At 31.1% G+C, this 18576-nt stretch overlaps 4 protein-coding genes across 5 annotated transcripts in view; 1 reads left to right on the top strand and 3 right to left on the bottom strand.

Annotated features, from left to right (window-relative positions):
• Window positions 1-711, bottom strand: part of LOC108753312 (UPF0553 protein C9orf64-like) — a 2699-nt gene extending 1988 nt beyond the window's left edge. The window contains exon 1 of the mRNA XM_018494794.1: window positions 598-711. Within this exon, the coding sequence (XP_018350296.1) occupies window positions 598-711 (114 nt within the window). The remainder of the gene's footprint in view (window positions 1-597) is intronic.
• Window positions 712-2393: 1682 nt separating this feature from the next.
• Window positions 2394-10401, bottom strand: LOC108753394 (UPF0553 protein C9orf64-like). The gene is made up of 6 exons (XM_018494937.1): window positions 10124-10401; window positions 9693-9932; window positions 5162-5321; window positions 4430-4543; window positions 3495-3689; window positions 2394-2635 (listed from the first exon to the last, which is right to left on the bottom strand). Exons 1-6 carry the CDS (start codon window positions 10226-10228, stop codon window positions 2394-2396), a joined length of 1056 nt encoding a protein of 351 aa, XP_018350439.1. The 5' UTR covers window positions 10229-10401.
• Window positions 6049-9233, top strand: LOC108753393 (fibrous sheath-interacting protein 2). Of its 2 annotated transcripts, XM_018494935.1 has the most exons (5): window positions 6049-6202; window positions 6561-7040; window positions 7920-8258; window positions 8423-8559; window positions 8690-9233. In XM_018494935.1, the coding sequence occupies exons 1-5, from the start codon at window positions 6141-6143 to the stop codon at window positions 8806-8808; spliced, it is 1137 nt and encodes a 378-aa protein (XP_018350437.1). In that variant the 5' UTR covers window positions 6049-6140; the 3' UTR covers window positions 8809-9233. The 2 variants fall into 2 exon arrangements, with proteins under 2 accessions (XP_018350437.1, XP_018350438.1); XM_018494936.1 differs by lacking the exons at window positions 8423-8559; window positions 8690-9233 and having other exon boundaries at window positions 7920-8274.
• A 1620-nt stretch (window positions 10402-12021) lies between the features above and the next one.
• Window positions 12022-18576, bottom strand: part of LOC108753377 (eukaryotic translation initiation factor 2 subunit 3) — a 21343-nt gene continuing 14788 nt past the window's right edge. Inside the window, exons 4-9 of the mRNA XM_018494910.1 lie at window positions 17809-18042; window positions 17553-17711; window positions 15689-15918; window positions 15468-15612; window positions 15162-15331; window positions 12022-12384 (exon numbers count right to left, since the gene is read on the bottom strand). Coding sequence (XP_018350412.1) covers window positions 12148-12384; window positions 15162-15331; window positions 15468-15612; window positions 15689-15918; window positions 17553-17711; window positions 17809-18042 — 1175 coding nt within the window. The 3' untranslated portion in view covers window positions 12022-12147. The remainder of the gene's footprint in view (window positions 12385-15161; window positions 15332-15467; window positions 15613-15688; window positions 15919-17552; window positions 17712-17808; window positions 18043-18576) is intronic.

The following is an 18576-nucleotide window of genomic DNA, read 5'->3' as shown; positions in this document are numbered from 1 at the left end:
ATGAATCGCGTGCTGGACGCCCTGAAAAGATTGAAACGGACGAATTGCAAGCACTGCTGGATATAAACTCTGCGCAAACTGAAAAGGAGCTTGCAGAACAGCTTGGCGTTACGCAGCAAGCCATTTTTTCGTTTGTTTTTAAATAAAGATTGAATTTTACAAAAAAAAGCTCAGAACTTTTTTGTACACCTAATATAATTAATCTTTCCAAAATAATTGTTTTAAATTATAATTAAAATACGTTTTCCTTTGTACGTGTTCACTTTTATTTAAAATCGTTAGTTAATTTGAAATAAACTATCGCGATATTAATCGAAAAATTCGTGAAATAAAACAAAATTTATGAAATAAAAATTTTGTTCTAGAATTTTTGATTAACTTTATTTCTCATTACATTGCAACGTTAAAATTTAATTATATTTTCAATTTTATGTTTAATGTAATTTCTGCTCTCTCTCTCTCTCTCTCTCTCTCTCTCTCTCTCTCTCTCTCTCATCTCTATCTTTCGCTCGCTTACTTTAAAGAATCACGAAAAAGTTATCAATATTCGGGATTATTTCAAATTTTCAAAAAAAGGTAAAGGAAAAAAGATCAAACCTCTTCCGCTAATTTTTTCACTCCATGTTTGTCAATAATTATGTCCAATCCTGTTTTTTTGGCTATAGATTCTTCCATTGAACACGGAATAGTAGAAAAGGTAGATGCAGCCATAACGTTAAGTTATATTGAACCTACAGTTCTCAAGTATTGACAGTGACTATTTCGACCGTAATTACCTTTTACAGCCGATAGAAAATAAACATGACATAATAACAATAAGATGCTTGATTATACGAAGAAAATCCTTCATTCGTGATATCCCGTGTTACATGACTTGTTTAGTTATTTTGAAAAATTATGCTAAGTTATTCTTTTGCGATTACTTTTTTACATACTTTAAAACATTTTTTACCTTCCGTTTCTTTTTTTTCCAATGCCTAAAATTTTATATACAAGAACATAAAAAGAGCAGACTTGTTTTCTTTTTACATATAAGAGTTATCCACTTAGATCGAATATCTATTTCGATTATTTTTGTTAATACGAAAAAATGTTTCAAATGGAAGTGAAACAATTTCGAGAGGTACGTATCATCACGTTGCAAAAAAAAAAGGATTATCGAAAAAGTTAAACTTGTACGTTATAAAAAAAAAATAATCTTAAATATTACTTTTAATTTAGATAATGTAATATATATTACGGAAGTGTTTTATATTTAAAAAAGATAAAATATTTTGTTATTAAAATTAAACTTTAATTATAATAATTATACAAGTACATAGAAATAGGAAAATTTTGATAAATGCATTTTTTTAATATTTGCTACGATCCATAAGCAAAACTAAAATTGAAATTTTTTATAAATATATACGTATATAATGTCAGTGTTTAATATTGTAGAATTAACTTCCTAAAAATAGAATAGATTAAATTGAAATGTCTTCTATCATTTTGTAATTTTTGCAATAATTAATTACGAAATTAATTACTAAAAATCGCTGAATTGATTAATAATTTTTTACTTAAATACTATCAATTTTACAGAAAAACAGCGAGAGATAAAAATTTATTTTCTCATAAAGTTCTGAGAATTTTTTAATATCGTATTTTCTCATGTTGATAAAAATCTAAAAATAAGAAAATGCAATACTAAAAATTGATGAAAAATTCTGAAAAAATTCTGAGTTTTATGAAAAGAAAATTAATAATTTTTGTCTCTTGTAGTTTTTCTGTAAAGTTGACAGTATTTGAATGAAAAAATGATTAAAGACCAATATTCTTCTCAATTATTGTAAAAATTGCAAAATGGTAGAAGACTCAGTTAATCCGTTCTACAAACAGCTTTGTAGAACTGTCAAAACTTGATCAGACACCCTGTATAATTATTATGTTTATAATTAGTAATGATATCCCAACATCTAAAAACAAGACATAAAAGACATTCTCAAAGACGCCTAAAAGACATATTATATCCAGAATATAATCTTATGTCTCGATTTTGAACTTTTTTGTTCTCTGGAATATTATTATTGCAATATATATAACTAATAATGATATATTACACAATATAATGATTAGTTGTAATTATGCATTTAATTGAACATTTAATTATATATTAGTTATGTATATTACAACTACTTATTTAAACATTACAAATACTTTTGTTTATATCAGAATGCTAAAAGAATCTTTTCTTTTAAAGAAAATCAATCTTAATTGAAAAATATAAAATCAAAATCGATCGTGTTAGGTTTCCTTTCCATTATTTTGAAAATGTGTTTATGAATAAAACGTGAGAAAACGTATTAAAATATCTAAAGTACAATATAAATCTTGTCACAATATAAATCGTTCTAATAGCTCTCAGTGCGGACCTTGCATAATACATTCTTCTTCAATTGCCCAATATTTTGTTGTAAATGGTCCCACAAAAAGTTGTCAATCAGACACGCACAATCGAAACCTGACCACTCTGATTTGGGTATTCTTTTCAAATTTGGCAACATTTCCATCACCGTTTTACGCAAATATCTTATTATCAAAAGTGAACAACAGCGTATCTCTACTTCTTCTCTGCACCCATGTGTAATGAATTCTACAAGGAAATGTGTTTTACTATATATAATATATACAATAAATCTTCCACATAGAAATTGGCGAAAAAAAGTGTATCCCTTAACAAAAAGTATCTCTTACATGTAAACATTTCTATAAAATATCATAATTAATAGTAAGAGAAATATAATAGGTAAATATTGAAAACGACGGACTCACCTCCATTGACTTCGTTCTTGACATACAGTATATTGAGGGGCTCCGCCCCTCTCTCTACACCCAACTTAACCCTTATCTGATTGTGGACATAGGTTCGCGTAAAAAGTTACACGTCCCGGAGGAGAGATGGGATTATTTGTGATAATTATAATTTAAAATATACAATTAAATATACATTTATATTGTCAACTTTATTTGTTAATGACTTGAACGAATAACGAGCGCGGGCTAAAATCTTCCGAGAATCACGCAGGATCTTAACAATATATGTCATTAGAGATGAGGGTTCGTTGTTTCCAATATTTACTTATAATATAATATGATAAATAGAAAAAAAGAGTATGATAATATAACATTTAAAGTATTAAAAACAAATAAATTACACATTGAGTGAAATTAATAATCTGATTAAATCTTGCTTTTTATATAAATAAGAAGAGCGATAGAGGCAGATAAGAAAAACAATATATTTCACAGTAAATAATTACTTGCATTCTGTAATGTAATTCAAATGATCGCAATATATGTATACATATGATATTTCTTAGGCATTAAATTCGTTTAAAAGATATAATTTTTATATTTATATTAAATAAAATATTCAGAGAATGGAATAAATTAAAAAATCTTCAATAAAAACCGGAGAATAAATTATTGATAAAAAGTGATAAATGCTTTACCCTCTTTTTCGAGTAGGTCAAAGAATTCTTTATTGTAAACAAGAACATTGAAATGATGGAAAACCTGAAAAATACGATAATCAGCAAATATCGTAGAATGCTTTGTTCCTTTCATTTCAATCCAAAGTTCATGTTCTTTGTCAAAGTAAGCCCATATATCGCTAATTAATGTCCGAGCCTTAGTGTATAAACAAACTGAAAGGAAGTTTATGGAAATCTCATTATATATATATAATTATAATGCTCTCTAAAACCTTTAGAATGAATTTCATACTAAACAGTGAAATCTCACTCTTGAAGATTGAAAATTGGGTTATTTTTTTGAAATAGCTCAATTTTCACTCTTTCAAAATGAGAGCCCAAATAATTTAGAGAGTGTATATATTACATCACAAATGTAATATATTACTTTATAATTGATCATAGAAATAATTGACAGCATTATAATTATATAACATTCATCAATCAATAAAAACAATTTGTATTTGGGAGATTTTATAGAGAAATTTGAGGTTGCGGAAAAAAAACAGAAATAGTAAGATATAAGCGATGAACAAATCAACATTTTGGATTTGCTATACTGCTTACGTTATTGCTTTATGTTCTCTATTTGGCCGATTACTTCGCTTACTACTTACATCTTACTGTTTTTCTGTGTTTATATATTATATGGGTTTTTATTCCGTATAAACTTCGTATTCTAATATAATAATTAAAATGACTTATGACACATAAAAGCATTCTTGTTGATCTCTATCTAAAAATTTTTTGCTTATCATAATATTATATATGCCCCTTCGAATCAAACAAGATCTCCTGTGGTATTTTTTCGTATCATCAAAAACAACGGAGATATATATCTTAAACGATTAAATTACAGGAAATATCCTGTATAATATCGCATATTCTTCATCATATTAACCGATAATAAATACCTTCTCGTTCGCAATATTTTATTACGTCGTGATATGACGGGAATACATGGTGAATATTGATCATCAACTCAATGGAATTTCCTTTACATAATTTGATACAATTTGCGAAAGAACCTATAACAAAACGAAATCTTATCAATCAGTTAAATATGTAAGGTTTATCAATTAAAACTGTATATTTTTCCAATATAACTTATCCAAAACCTTTTCTTTATTTTGAATCATCTTTTATCCTAGCGAAAATAAAAGTTAAAGCGTTTAAGTTAAATAAGGGAAAAAAACAGAAGTGTAAATGAACATCCAGCAAACGCTAAGTAGCAATTGTATAATTGTTAGTTGTAATTTCTCATTCAACAATATAACTGTAATATAACATATATATTATATTAGAGTTATCTTGTTAAGTAGGAAATTAACAATTTAACAATTAACAATTATGTAACTGTTACTTAATGTTTGTTAAGAAGTTTCTAGGAAATAAAAAGTAAAAAATTTCTAACGACTGCATAACGAGTTACAGAATAAAGGCCTTGCAGCGAAATTTTTTTAACCCGTTATACAGTCGTTATGAGCACATAACAATTGCATAACAAGTTATAGAATTTCGTTACTGAACGAGTTATATACATATGTCAAATGAACGAAAATAGTACAAATTTGTGTATGTAAAAATATATATGTAAAAATAGGAAAAAATATATATATGAAATATTGTTAGGTAATGATTTGTACCATCATAGCGGTCCAACAAAACTTTTCCAACTTCTTGCAAAATTGTTAATCTTCGAAGTATGTGTGGCATGATAATGTTATCATCACCCTTAAAAATCTGGACCATTTCACCCACTTTTAGCTTTGTATAAAATTTAGGATCCCACATTGGTTTTCCATCCTAACGCAAAAAGATTAATTACATATTAAATCTAATTAAAAATAAAAAATTACAGCAGTGTTTAGATAGATTTAAAAAATTAATATAAGTTATATATTTAACAAGATAATGGAGATAGGGTTTATCACAGACCTTTACATTGTATTATAAATCCGTTATATTAATTTATGATTTTCAATAAAATTAAAACGGAACGATTTACGGAATAAGATTCATACGATTGTTACATTTTGACTTTACACCTATTTTGCATGTTTGCATAAAAATACACATATACACACAAATAAATATATATAAATTATTAATTTATTAAAAAATTTAATTATTAATCATATTGGGTGTACAAATAAATTCGCATTTCTAATAAATGCCATTAGCAGTACTGCGTGCATGTAATTTAAGATGGTAATATATCTAAGTATTAGATACCTAAGTAAGCTTTAAGATTTAGTATATGACATTAGAGTGTAGTGTAAACAACAAATTTTCTCATTGAAAATGTAAAATTTTGTGCCAACAAGACGACATTTGCAACAAATTTTGTTGTATTATTTTATTTTAAAGAAAACTGCTGCTGAAAGTCACCGTTTGCTTCTACAACTATATACTTTATATTATAGATATTACAATATTTAAAAATAGTAATAGAAGTAATGGTACTGAACACATTGTATTTTTTTAATGGTTTATTTTATCAAACAAATGAAGGAAAAGACGATAAAATTTAAATACGCGTATTGAAATATCAATAATTTTGTGTACTAATATAAATTTAAATATGCTGTGAGAAAATAGAACTAATTTGTTCTAATTAACGACATGAATGGTTACTTAGTACCTCATAAATCAATGCGCATTATGATTAGAATTGAAAGAATTACGTAAGTACTGTATTTCTCTACATATAATGTATATCTACATAATATCTACATATATTTAACCTATATAATGAAATATTTGAATAAATTTTTTATTTATAATCTTTAATATTTGTAATGCCAATTAAAAATGTTAACATTAAGTGATTGGTTCATTTCTCCTTTCGATCATATGACAATATAAATGAATTTATCAAACTTCTCAGATTTAAATATTATTCATTAATTAATAGTTCTTACTTTCATATATTTATAAGTTATATATATTTTCTATATAATATGTATATAAATATATAAAAAATAAAATACAAATATATAAAAGATAACAGATTAGTGAGTTGAGGATTATTCCTTGAAACAGGGATTTAGAACGGTTCGCTGAGAACATTCCCAAACCGAAAGGCGCTGTACCAAATTTCGGTTTACCAAGATGGAAGATGATGCCTCTGGAGCATAAAATACCGATAGTACCTGGACCAAAGGGCGTTTATAGCTTTACGCGACGCAAAGTGGGGAAAAAATTATGGGAACCGAAATTAGAATTTAATTTGAGCGATCCTTATTGCCATGAAACCAAATTCCTTTATGAACCCTTGCACGACAAGCATCTGCTCAAGTTCTTTTCTAGACCGATTAATCAGAAATGTCTACTGAAAGCCGATCTAATCACAGATAACATGGACGTGAAGTGTTCGCTGCACGATTATAACGAGTACAGGAAATATCTAAGGCAGATGTACGCTGATAGTATCAAGAGGGAGCTGAGAAAAAGAAACTGTCTCTTTGTCGAGAGGAAAGCCCTACGCTTTGCCGAAGACCAGGCACGCAAGGAAGCGGAAAGGTATAATTCGTAATGGTTACGTGGCAAGAAAAATATCATTTTTAATGTGAAAAGTTTCTGCTAGCCAAAAAAAAAATATCTCATCATCCTAAATACTTTTCGTGTTTCGTAATATCCTTTTCTTGTATATATAGAATAGAATTTATTACACTTCAAGTACACACAGCTAAGAAGAGGATTTGGTTTACATATATAGGGTATTTGATAAGTAATGATAAAATTCTCGCATAGGGCGGATTAAACTGAGTGGAAAAGTCCTCTACCATTTTACAATTTTCGCAATAGTTAACAAGATACTATATAAATTATTAAAAATCGCCGAATATTGGTTTCCAATAATTTTTTATTTAAGTACTAACAACTTTACAGAATAACTGTAAGAGATAAAAATTGTTTATTTTCTTCTCATGAAATTGGACAAGGAAAGATTCAGTACCAATTTCATGACGCGAAACAGGTCGGTATTCATAGTCAATTCTTGCATTTAAGATTGTTTTCCTTTTTATGAACAGTTCATAGACGGAGAGAACAGAGATTAAGAAAGAGATACTGGGCTAATTTCCAGTGTGTGTGTGTGTGTGTGTGTGTGTGTGTGTGTGTGTGTGTGCGCGCGTGTGTGTGTGTGTGTGCGCGTGTGCGTGTGTGTGTGTGTGTGCGCGTGTGCGTGTGTGTGTGTGTGTGTGTGTGTGAATGACTGCGTTCAGCGGACTCAATAGTTGAGTTCGCTGAACGCAGTCATTGATGCATTCTTCTAGATTTAAAATGCGGATGATGAACGCAGCTAATGAGAGAGATGTAACAGACCAGAGACCTAACGCAAAAGGAAGATGACAAAGACGTATACATATTATTAACAAGATTTCTGTTTTATAAATTCAGATTGAAAGAAAAAGAGAAGTTCATTACTGAGAGACAGCATCGCGTGCAGCAACGGTTACTACAAGAGAAACTGAGAACTCGAAAACTGGAGGAGCAAGCATACAATACGACGCGAAGATTGAAATTGTTAAAGCTTGTTAGGCAAGAAGAACGAAGACTGATAAATATTAAGCGTGATGAGCGGATCGAACAGATTCGACAAAAATACAATATTGCAGCTCGACGTAAAATAATCGATACGTTAATGGATTGGAAGAAAACAGACAAGGCACTAAAGAAAGGCAGGGAGAAACGACTAATGAATATCGCACAACAGAAGCAGAGAGACATGGAAGAAAAGTACATACATTATTAAATATATTTAATAATGGAAAACAAAATTTACCATGCAATATTTTTGATAAATAAAGAATGATTCAGTTTAGAAATTTTTGTAAACAAGTAGAGTAATCTGAAAAGGAAAAATCTGCAAGATTCTTTTTCTTAAGAAAAGCGAATTTCAGATGGACAAAAAAGCGGCAGTTCCAGGAAAAAGATATTGCGAAACAAAAAATGTTATTGCAACGTATAGATGTTCGTCGTCAAAAATTCATAGAAGATTATAACAACAAAATAAATAAAGAAACAGCAAAAATGAAAAGTAATGTTATAAGAAAAGATTAAAGAAATAATATTACGTTTTCAATTATAAAGTTCTCGATTATAAATTATGCAATCATCGTTTAAATAAATTGAAAGATTTAATTTTATTATAATGTAATTTTGCGCAGGACTTTTGGACGATGCGAAACTCTTCACAAACTGTTACATAAAGAGGCGCTTATCAGATGGAAGGAAACTCATTTGCTGCAAGAAATACTTAAAAAATAATATAGTAAATGCAAATTAAAATACTCTAAAAAACAGAAAAAAACACATTTTATATTAAACGTTGTTTCTATTGTCATACGAAAGAAAGCTGAAGTAAAATGTAACTCACAAAATTCAGCGAATCTTCCGTCGAAATTCATGAAACGGACGAAACAAAAAATATGAAAAGTTTATATTTTTAAACAATACAAAAGATAAATATAGTAGCCTAATGAGGGTCAGCAATGATAAACGCAATTATTTAATAAACAATCAGATATTGGACTGATGTCTTCTTTATTTTGAACGTTTCGACTCTCTTTGGAATCCTCTCCTCAGCAAAAATGATTTTAAATTATACTTGTATCATTTTTGCTGAAGAGGACTCCAAAAGGAGTCAAAACGTTCAAAAAAAAGAAGACATCAATCCAATATCTGATTATTAATTGTTCACTAAATAATTGTGCCGTTACTCTATATTTATCTTTTTGTATTGTTTAAAATTCAAGAGTCTTAATATAATTCTTGTTATTATTTATATTTTTAATTTACGTTGTACATTTTCATGCTTCAAACTTTAATAAAAATTCTGATAACAGATAGGTACAAATAAACATAGAATATAACGTAAAAATCGAAACAATTACAAGACAAGTGATACTAATAATAAAGTAAAACAATAGTTAGCAGAGTTATTAAGTAGAAAACAAAATTAGAAAATGTCAGTCGATAAAAATTGTGTCAGCAAAAATAAAAGCAATTAATGTTATGTTGTTAACGAAGTTAATATTAGAAGACAAGTGTCACATCGTAAAGAATAATAAAGATTAATGTTAATGTTAAATTATATTAATAATATTCAAAAATGTATTTGAACAAGTGAAATATAACAGTGTCACATAAAACTAAATAAAATGTGCTCACATCAATAGCCTTTTTAATAGCAACGCACAGTGCCATGTATCCGGTAAATCCATCAACTTTCCATTCCTTCATATTCTTTCGGGTCCAAAGTGCAAAATTCAATGTATTCAATACGAACAGCCAATCCGCCGCTCTTTTGTCGTCCTTATCGGGATGAAATTCGGTCGATAATCGTACGTAACTACGTGCGACTTCGTTAAAATTTTCATTAAGGTGATTGCGAGACGCATAAGCTACTATCTAAATAAACCAATTAAAATCTCATTTATAGTAACGTACTTGTTCTACAATTGCAAAAGTCTGATGGGAGTTAAATTTACACAAAACTAAATAACTTACACTAAATATCGATAACATTTATACAAAATTCTGTAACTTATATCGAAATATTTACAGTTAAATTTTCAAAGAAAGAATGAAAAAAGAAAAACCTCTGTTGCTAATTCTTTTATTTTCTTCGTGTTGATGGACACGGCTTTCGATAAAGAAGCGACATATTGCAGTGTATCAATGTCGTGCTTATTCTTTGACTGCATAATGTTGCTCCTTTTTGCTTCTTACTTCGAACTACTGCGATTATCTCGATCGCGAATATACTTCGACAAGTCTCACGATTGTGGGTCACCTCAACAAGCATCACGATCGTAATTGAAAAATAAACATGATACGAAAATACAAATTTTCTATTATTTGTATTATTTAGAGAACAACCGAGCGCTAAATTTTTATAATATTTATCTAATAATTTTATATTTAAGAAAATTGTGGATTAGAGATGGGATGCCGTATGGCTCCGTGCAAGAGCAACAATCTTATAATCGACGGATTTAGAATTTGATTTCTCACATAGATTTTTAATTTGTAATTTGTAAATTATGTAAAGGAGATTTTATTGACCTACCTAAGAATTGTGTGTATAGTTGACAAACACATCTACGGTCATTGCGCTAAGCTGGGGATTACAATAAACAGTAAATAATTCTCATAAACAAATTATAAGGAAACGTCTCACCTTTAGGAAACAGAAAAATTAAGATTTGATTATTCTCTAAAACCGTAATGACATTACAGGTTGCCGGTTGTAATAGCCAATTGATGGTTCTATTTTAGCGAGTTTTATGCAGTGAGCACGGACTAGTTATCATAATTGGCTAAAAGACTCGTTAATCGGAAACCGCAATCGATAATCTATAGTGTAATTACAATTTAAAGCCATGTGTCACACACATTGGAGATTGAAGATTGCGAATTAAAGATTAGAATTCAACTAATCAGATAATTTTAATTGTAATCCGTTTTGTTCTAATTAGCTAAATTCTAATCCAATTCGCAATTCTTAATCTCCAATGTATAGTATGATACCGGCATATGGAAGACCAGCAGATCTATGTACTCTTAACAAAAGGGACTGTGCCAATTTTATAGGGTAACTTGGGTCCCGGATGAACAACTTTGAGACATGCCTAAAATTTTAAAGTATCAAGAGAGAATCAAAAATTCCATAAGCCAACTTTATAGGAGAGGTTTCCTAAGTGCTAGAACTATCCAAAGTTTGCTATTATGACCATGTACCACTAGTCTTATCCAATTTCTCTGCGTCCAAGGCATCTTCCCATAATGACGGCGATAACGGATTGTACCAAAGACATTGAAGTAGTATTTAAAATGAATTTGGTACAGTTAATCCGGTTGACAGTTATATGGTATCTGAGATATGTCCAACACAAACATCCATATGCCAGCAAGAACAGTTAATATTTTTTTATTTTTAGAGAGTTCTGATGAGGAAGCTGAAGAGAGACAAGGTCCATATATTGACCACATTTCAATTCAGCAATTAAAACCTTTTGTTTCATATTTTGAGTGTAACTCTCTCTCCCCTCTTCATCGATTAATATATATCATTTATAATTATTCATTTGGAGTCCAAAAAGGTTTTAGTTATCTTCTTTCGTGCAATATTGGACATATTAGATGATAAAAAAAATTATTAGAATAAAAAATTAGATGATTCGAGAAATCGAATAAAACCAATCCTACATGATACACAATACATGTCATAATAGCGAACTTTGAACAGCTGTAGCACTCAAGAGACTCATTTTACAAAGTTGTGTATATGGAACTTTTTAATCCTTTTTTATGCTCTACAATCCTAGCTAGGTCTCAATATTGTTCAGCCGAGGTCCAAACTGAACATAGTCCTTTTGTTGTCATAACGCTGTTGCACTCTTTTACCATGGTAAAAAAAATTGCGCAGCGGCGTTATAATAATAACAAAATTTTTACAGAATAGATCTGTAGAACTTGGATTGTAACGCTATTGAATGGATTAGTTTTGACAAAAGTAGTTTTAAATTTTTATTATAAATATTTCTGACACTAGACCAACTGTAGTGTTGTGAACAGATCGTAGAAATAACAGCTTTGAGAGAAGCTAAATCAAGTATCGCCATTATTTTCGATCCAAAATAGGATCTATTGTTTGACCTCCGCAAATTTGACCCCATCCGATTAAACGCCAATGCTTTTCCACTCGTCTGGATAACGCGATCTTCTCATCGATCTCAGTGCACACTGGATTCGTCAAGCTGATCTTTGCCAAATCAGCACGAGTAGCCAGTACTCTGCCACCGGTGCTTAACGATCCAATGTTAACAAGCAGTACCTCTCCTCTTGATAGTTTCGGTACCTATCAGCGAGATATTTACAAAAATATTAAATAAATTAAGATCTTTTTTATTACAGAATAAAAGCATAATTTTAGGGAAAAACAAAACTAGATATAAAAAATATAAATAATAAAGAAGAATGTTAAAAAAGTATCGATTTTCATTCCCAAGATACACCTTGATAGACTTGATACATCTGAACAGATCTTGAAAAATCATTGTTTGGGTCCTCAAAAAACAGGAAATAATAATCATTTGTTTGGGAAGCGATAACATTGCTAGAATTGCTTAAATATAGTAAAAAATGATATCATTTGCATATATGGTTAATAAGTAAAAAATGATGATTTTAACCAGAAACATAAGTATGTACATTCTAAAGATCACGAACTATTTTAGTACCATTCAAGATACATCACGTGGAGGTATAGTCCGCCTAGTATCTCTTGACAGAGAATAGAACTTCATTTTTTACCCTTTCACGGGTATTATCTTCAAAGATACCAGAAAGTTTGCGGATTATCGCCGTGTTTTCATCCATTTGCCAATGTTTCGTGAACTTGCATTCTAGGCAATCGCATTTTATAAAATATTTTATATATTTACTGGTTGATAAAACAAAAAAAGAAATTGCTATTATTGGGCACACCTCTGGGTGGAAGACAGGTCAACGTGTTGTAGAATGTTGTTCTCACATTGCAACACTCGTGTGATTTTTTTTTTTGTAAAGCTCGATTCAAGAGAACATCTCGATTCCTGCTTCATTCTTCGATGGTTATTTTGAGCAAAAGTCATTATTAGTATCATTAGATTCTGATGAAAATGCACATAAAATGTAAATTCACACTTTATTTGTATCACGCACGCACACATGATATAGAGAAGGTTTGGAATCGCTAAATACTACAGGAGTGACGAACTGTGGAATTCTGATTTCTGTCAAGGAATACTAAGCAGACTGTGCCCCTATGTGATACATCCTGGATAATGCTAAAATTCGCATCTTTATATGAAGAATTACATTTCTAGTTAAATATTTACATTTCTAGTTAAAATCATAGTTTTTGACTTATTAACTGTATGTAAATAATGTCATTTTTTTACTATATTTAAGCAATTCCGGCAATGTTTCCATCCCTTTTCGGATTATGTTATTTCCGGTTTTCTGAGAACCCAAACAATAATTTTTCAAGATTTATTCAGGTGTATCTTGGGGGCGAAATTCGATACTTTTTTGACACCCTCCTTCATAGAGTGTCTCTGCATATAGTGCCAAAACTACAGCTAGTATTTCAGTTTTGTTTCAACGAGACGAGACTATCTAGGTCTCGGACTCGGTTTCGTGATTTCGAAATTCTCGATATCGTCTTGGTCTCGAGTCGAGAGTGTCGTTGGTTTCAAATCAAAAATTGTTTTTATGAATTTTATTTTTACGGATAAATGAATAAACATGCATCCAGATAATTGAGCTAAACCTCGAGCCGGGAGCATTTCGATAAACATTTGTTATTCGTCGAAATACTCGCGGCTCGAGGTTCAGCTTAATAATCTGGACGCACTTTAAAACAATTGATATTCGCGGACAATTTCTTCATTCAGTAAAAGGTTTGATGACTGGCCTAAATTCTCTTCTTGCCGAAACTCTCGATGTAATAATCTCAGTCTCGATCTCGATTTGAAAACAGAATTTTGGTCTCGTCTCGACAGACCCAGAACAACAAGACGAGACCGAGACCAGTTTCGGTATCGTCCGATACTAGCTATAGTGGGTTCAGCACATGAAAATAAGTAAAAAATATCTAATAAACATAAGTCCGATTCTGAACGATTTCGGAGTTACGGGATATTAAAGTAAGAAAACATAAATTCTAATTGTAATTGTAATTGTTGTTTAATGTTTGTTGTTCTGAAGCCTGAATCTTTTTCTGAATCTAAATCTTTATTAATCAGTATGTGTATCGAAGGTTGCACGTGCAACGAGAATTCACTATCAATGTATGGACTGGAATCCTTGCTGATCCATAATTGTCTCCTTATTTGATAGAAGACGCTTACTTTCACTTTTTGAGCGATAACCTACTAGTGCTGTTGGAGGATGTAGATCTCCTAACTCGAAGAAACATGTAGTTCATGCACGACAGGGCACCATCTCACTTTACACTTCGTGTGCGAACATTTCTCCATGATCACTGTCCTCATTGAATTGAAAGAAGCCAGGATGCTTCTATTAAATGGCCAGCAAAAAGTCCCGACCTCACTTCACTGGATTTTTTTTTTCTTTGGATGAAAGATCTAATCTACCAGAATGAGATTCAGAATGCAGAACAATTATGGCACTAATACTTAACGCTGCCAATATCTCCGCAAAACTCCAAATATTATATGTTGTCAAGTCCGAAACAATTTATTAATTCATGCTAGAAAGCATGTCGACGGAGGAATTTTTGAACATTTTTTTGTAAAGCATTAAATAGAATAACGAACATTAAACAACTTTACTACTTATGTTTTCTTACTTCAATATCCCGTAACTCTGAAATCAAATCGTTCGGAATCGGACATATGTTTATTAAACATTTTCGACTTATTTCCATGTGCTAAAGCCGCTGTAGCAGTTTCGATACTATATATACAGAAACATTCTGTCTTTTTTAGAAAATAAATCATCATATAAAATATTCATATATCTGTAAAGTTTATAAGAATGCTAGTTAAGAGCAATCTTAAACCCGTACAGTTATAGAAAATACATATTAATTTGAATGTGATAATGTAAATACAGAATGAAAATACTCACTCTCGCACCCTTTTTATCACCCTCGGTCCTCACTCCTAATAAACGTTTTAATAAATAATACGAAATTTCCAGCTCGATGAATATTTGTGGCAATGCTCCGACACTTCCAAGAATTTGCCCAACTAGACGATCAGCACGACATAGAGTAGGCTCGATTTTGGTTCCAACACCTTAAAAAAATCACAATCTATTACTCTTACAAAACAATCAGAACTTATTGCGACTCTGTTCATATTAAAGCGATTACAAACATTTGAGAATATTATTTATCAATTATATTATTATAGAATTTTAATAATTATTCACCAATTAGACCACCAGGTACAGCGAATTGCAGTTCATTCTGTTCGGCGAATAAAGACACAATACGTGAGAATATCGGACGACAGGTCAGCTTGCCTTCGCTATCTTTAGACACTAATCCTGGACGAACTTCGATTTCCATACCGACCTATAATAAAATTGTTTTAGTTTTTGTACCACATATCGGAGAAATCAACCTAATTTGAAACTAATCTAGTTCATACTTTCAATACTCCTCTGAGGATGCTACCACCAGCGACGCCACCTTTCAAATCGTCCACTTCGCAGCCCGGTTTATTTACATCAAAAGATCGAATAACGATCAGTCGAGGCTCCGACGTGAAATCTCTCATTGGAACCGGAATTTTTTTAGTGATATATTCACACAGTACCTCGATATTATACTTCAGTTGCGCCGAAATCGGAATTATTGGAGCGCCTTCCGCTACCGTTCCTAATTTTAAATTATGTAATCAGAATTATGCAAATAGATGCGCGCGCGCGTTGTTGTCCACCTTTTGGTAAATTTTATCTGTTAGGTAAATCTGGCAATCCGCACATGCGATTGGGTAATCTTGTCACTTACCTCAGGTAAAATTAGATTTTTTTTTAATTAAAACGTAATTATACCAAAAGAACCCCGCACTAATCCTATATGAAATTGGGTCCTGGTGAAATCAAATGGTTTTCTCATATGTTATAGCTTATGAGTTATTTTCATCATTCAGATTCTGAAAATTACACTACATATTGTGTAACAAAGTATCGTTTTATACATGTGTACATAGCTTGAATTATATATGATAGTATGTAATTATATGTGGGGTAATAGTTATACATGGCACATATAATCATATAAGGAACAATGTTCCGAGACGGCAAAATATCTGGAAAACTATAAGTTTTATAAAAAATTTTTTTAGGTAAAAGTTGTCGAAAAAATTGTTTAAAAAGGCCTAGCTGCTGACTTCATCAATTTAACTTTGGGTGGCGTCGTGAAGATAGGGCAAAGTCAACTTGAATTTTTTAATTGAGACTCCCCCTTTTTCTTTCATTTTCTTATAGTTCTTGTTGAGACCTTTTCAACACACTATAATTTTATCTATTTTAGGTCAGCCATTTAGAAGTTATTGAATATTTTGGTGAGATGTCAGCGACTGTAGATGAATCAAACACGAAAACTGTTCATTTTTTGCGCTAAAACTTATATGTTTTGTTTAGCAGGTCATAAGTTATAACATATGAGAAAATCATTTGATTTCACCGGAATCCAATTTCATATAGGATTAGTGCAGGGTTCTTTATGTGTATGTGTGGCATGCGAGAGATATTGATGTAGTAATGTTTCAATAACACGTAAATCGTTTATACATGCTATTTCCAATATAGTTAATCGTATTTAGGGTCCTCTTAAGACATAATTTCATGCAGCAAAGATTCGCTGGCGAAATTCTTCTACTCTGTCATATAAGCGAAGCAATGCTGCCACCGACTACGGTCTACTTGATTGGTCAAATACTTTAAAATATTTTTTGACTGGTCAATTTTTTGAATGCGCTTCTTTAATACTTCATTTATGGCATAGTGGCAGTAGCTTCACCAGCGAATCTTCATTCTATGAAAAGGTAAGAGCAAGTAATAAAGCCGGCAACACACGGTACCTATTTTCTTGCTAAATTGTTAAGCCTTGTGTCCACAATGCTAGAAATCGGTCCAAGATCGAATAAAGAAGAGATTAACAAATCACATTTGAATACAATTTGATTATATGACCAACACAATTGGTCAATTCTTTCTTCATCCGAAATTTCAGACCGATTTCTAGCACTGTGGTGAATACAAGGCTTTAGCCAGAATAGATCTCTTGCCATATTGGTTGCGATGCTGGCACTGTACCTCAGCCAATATGATGGCAAGATTCTAATCCAGTTAGGAATCTAGCAAGAAACTGAGTATCGTGCCGCAAGATTCAACGGACCTAGGGAGGCTTCAGAAAGAGAATTTGAACGTTGCTTCGTTTTCAACAGAATCGGGAAATTTCGCCGGTAAAGCTTCACTGAATTATACCCTGAGATAAAGAATCAATACCTTGAATAAACTTCAATATTTGCTCATACTGCTCCTTGGCTTGTGCTTCTTTAACCAAGTCGATCTTATTTTGCAAGATGACTATGTGCTTAAGTTTCATAATTTCGATAGCTGCCAAGTGCTCCGACGTTTGAGGCTGAGGGCATGATTCATTGCCAGCTACAATTCAATAGAACCATAACTTCGAAAAAGTTTATTACTTTGAAAAAAGACAAAATAATGCCTTATGATCAACATCAACAAATGTATCGTTTACCAATTAAAAGCAAAGCGGCATCCATAACAGCTGCTCCGTTAAGCATAGTCGCCATAAGAATATCGTGTCCAGGACAATCGACAAAGGAGACATGTCGAACCAATTGAAATCTCCCCGAACAAACAGAACGCATGCAAGGAAAAGAATCATCTTTGCTGGATCCACCGGATATGTAGCGTCCAGGTCGAGGGCATTTCGGATTTTCACATTCGTAAATCTTCGCATTTGCGTATCCTGAAATGAAGAAGAGCAATCAGATAACTTGCCCTTCTTTTTTCTTCTTCAGCTGGCGAGGATTATTTCTTTTCGAAAGGGGTTTAATAAGCGCTGTATACTATTCAAAATAAATTCCTTTTCAGCGTAAATTCGTAAGAATTTTAATTTTAATAGCTATATGTATATTATAGACATAAAAATATATTTGTTAGATGATGTTCAATTCACGTATCTAGTTGCTTGTCTATATTTATCAGATAACTTATTTTATCGTTATAAAAACTTTGTACAATGAAGTAACTACATGTATTATGTGTTATCAAAATGTCATCAAAATAATGTATAATAATTTCGTGCTATGGGAAAATAAACTTTGGAAAATAAACATGTCATGGAATTTTTTTATAATAGAATTTTACTTGAGAAGAGATAAACGCGATGAATCATAATTCATCTCGTAAAAAACTTCATTTTCAGTTCATCCATCCACATAACAACGTGCACACGAATCAATCTTACAGGAATTTCACTCTTTTTTTAGCTACAACTGTT

Source organism: Trachymyrmex septentrionalis, unplaced genomic scaffold (genome assembly GCF_001594115.1).
Source record: "Trachymyrmex septentrionalis isolate Tsep2-gDNA-1 unplaced genomic scaffold, Tsep1.0 scaffold69, whole genome shotgun sequence".
In the NCBI taxonomy this organism is placed as follows: Eukaryota; Metazoa; Arthropoda; class Insecta; order Hymenoptera; family Formicidae; genus Trachymyrmex; species Trachymyrmex septentrionalis.
Note: the sequence above shows the minus strand (reverse complement) of the source record. Positions and strands in the feature narration are given on the sequence as shown.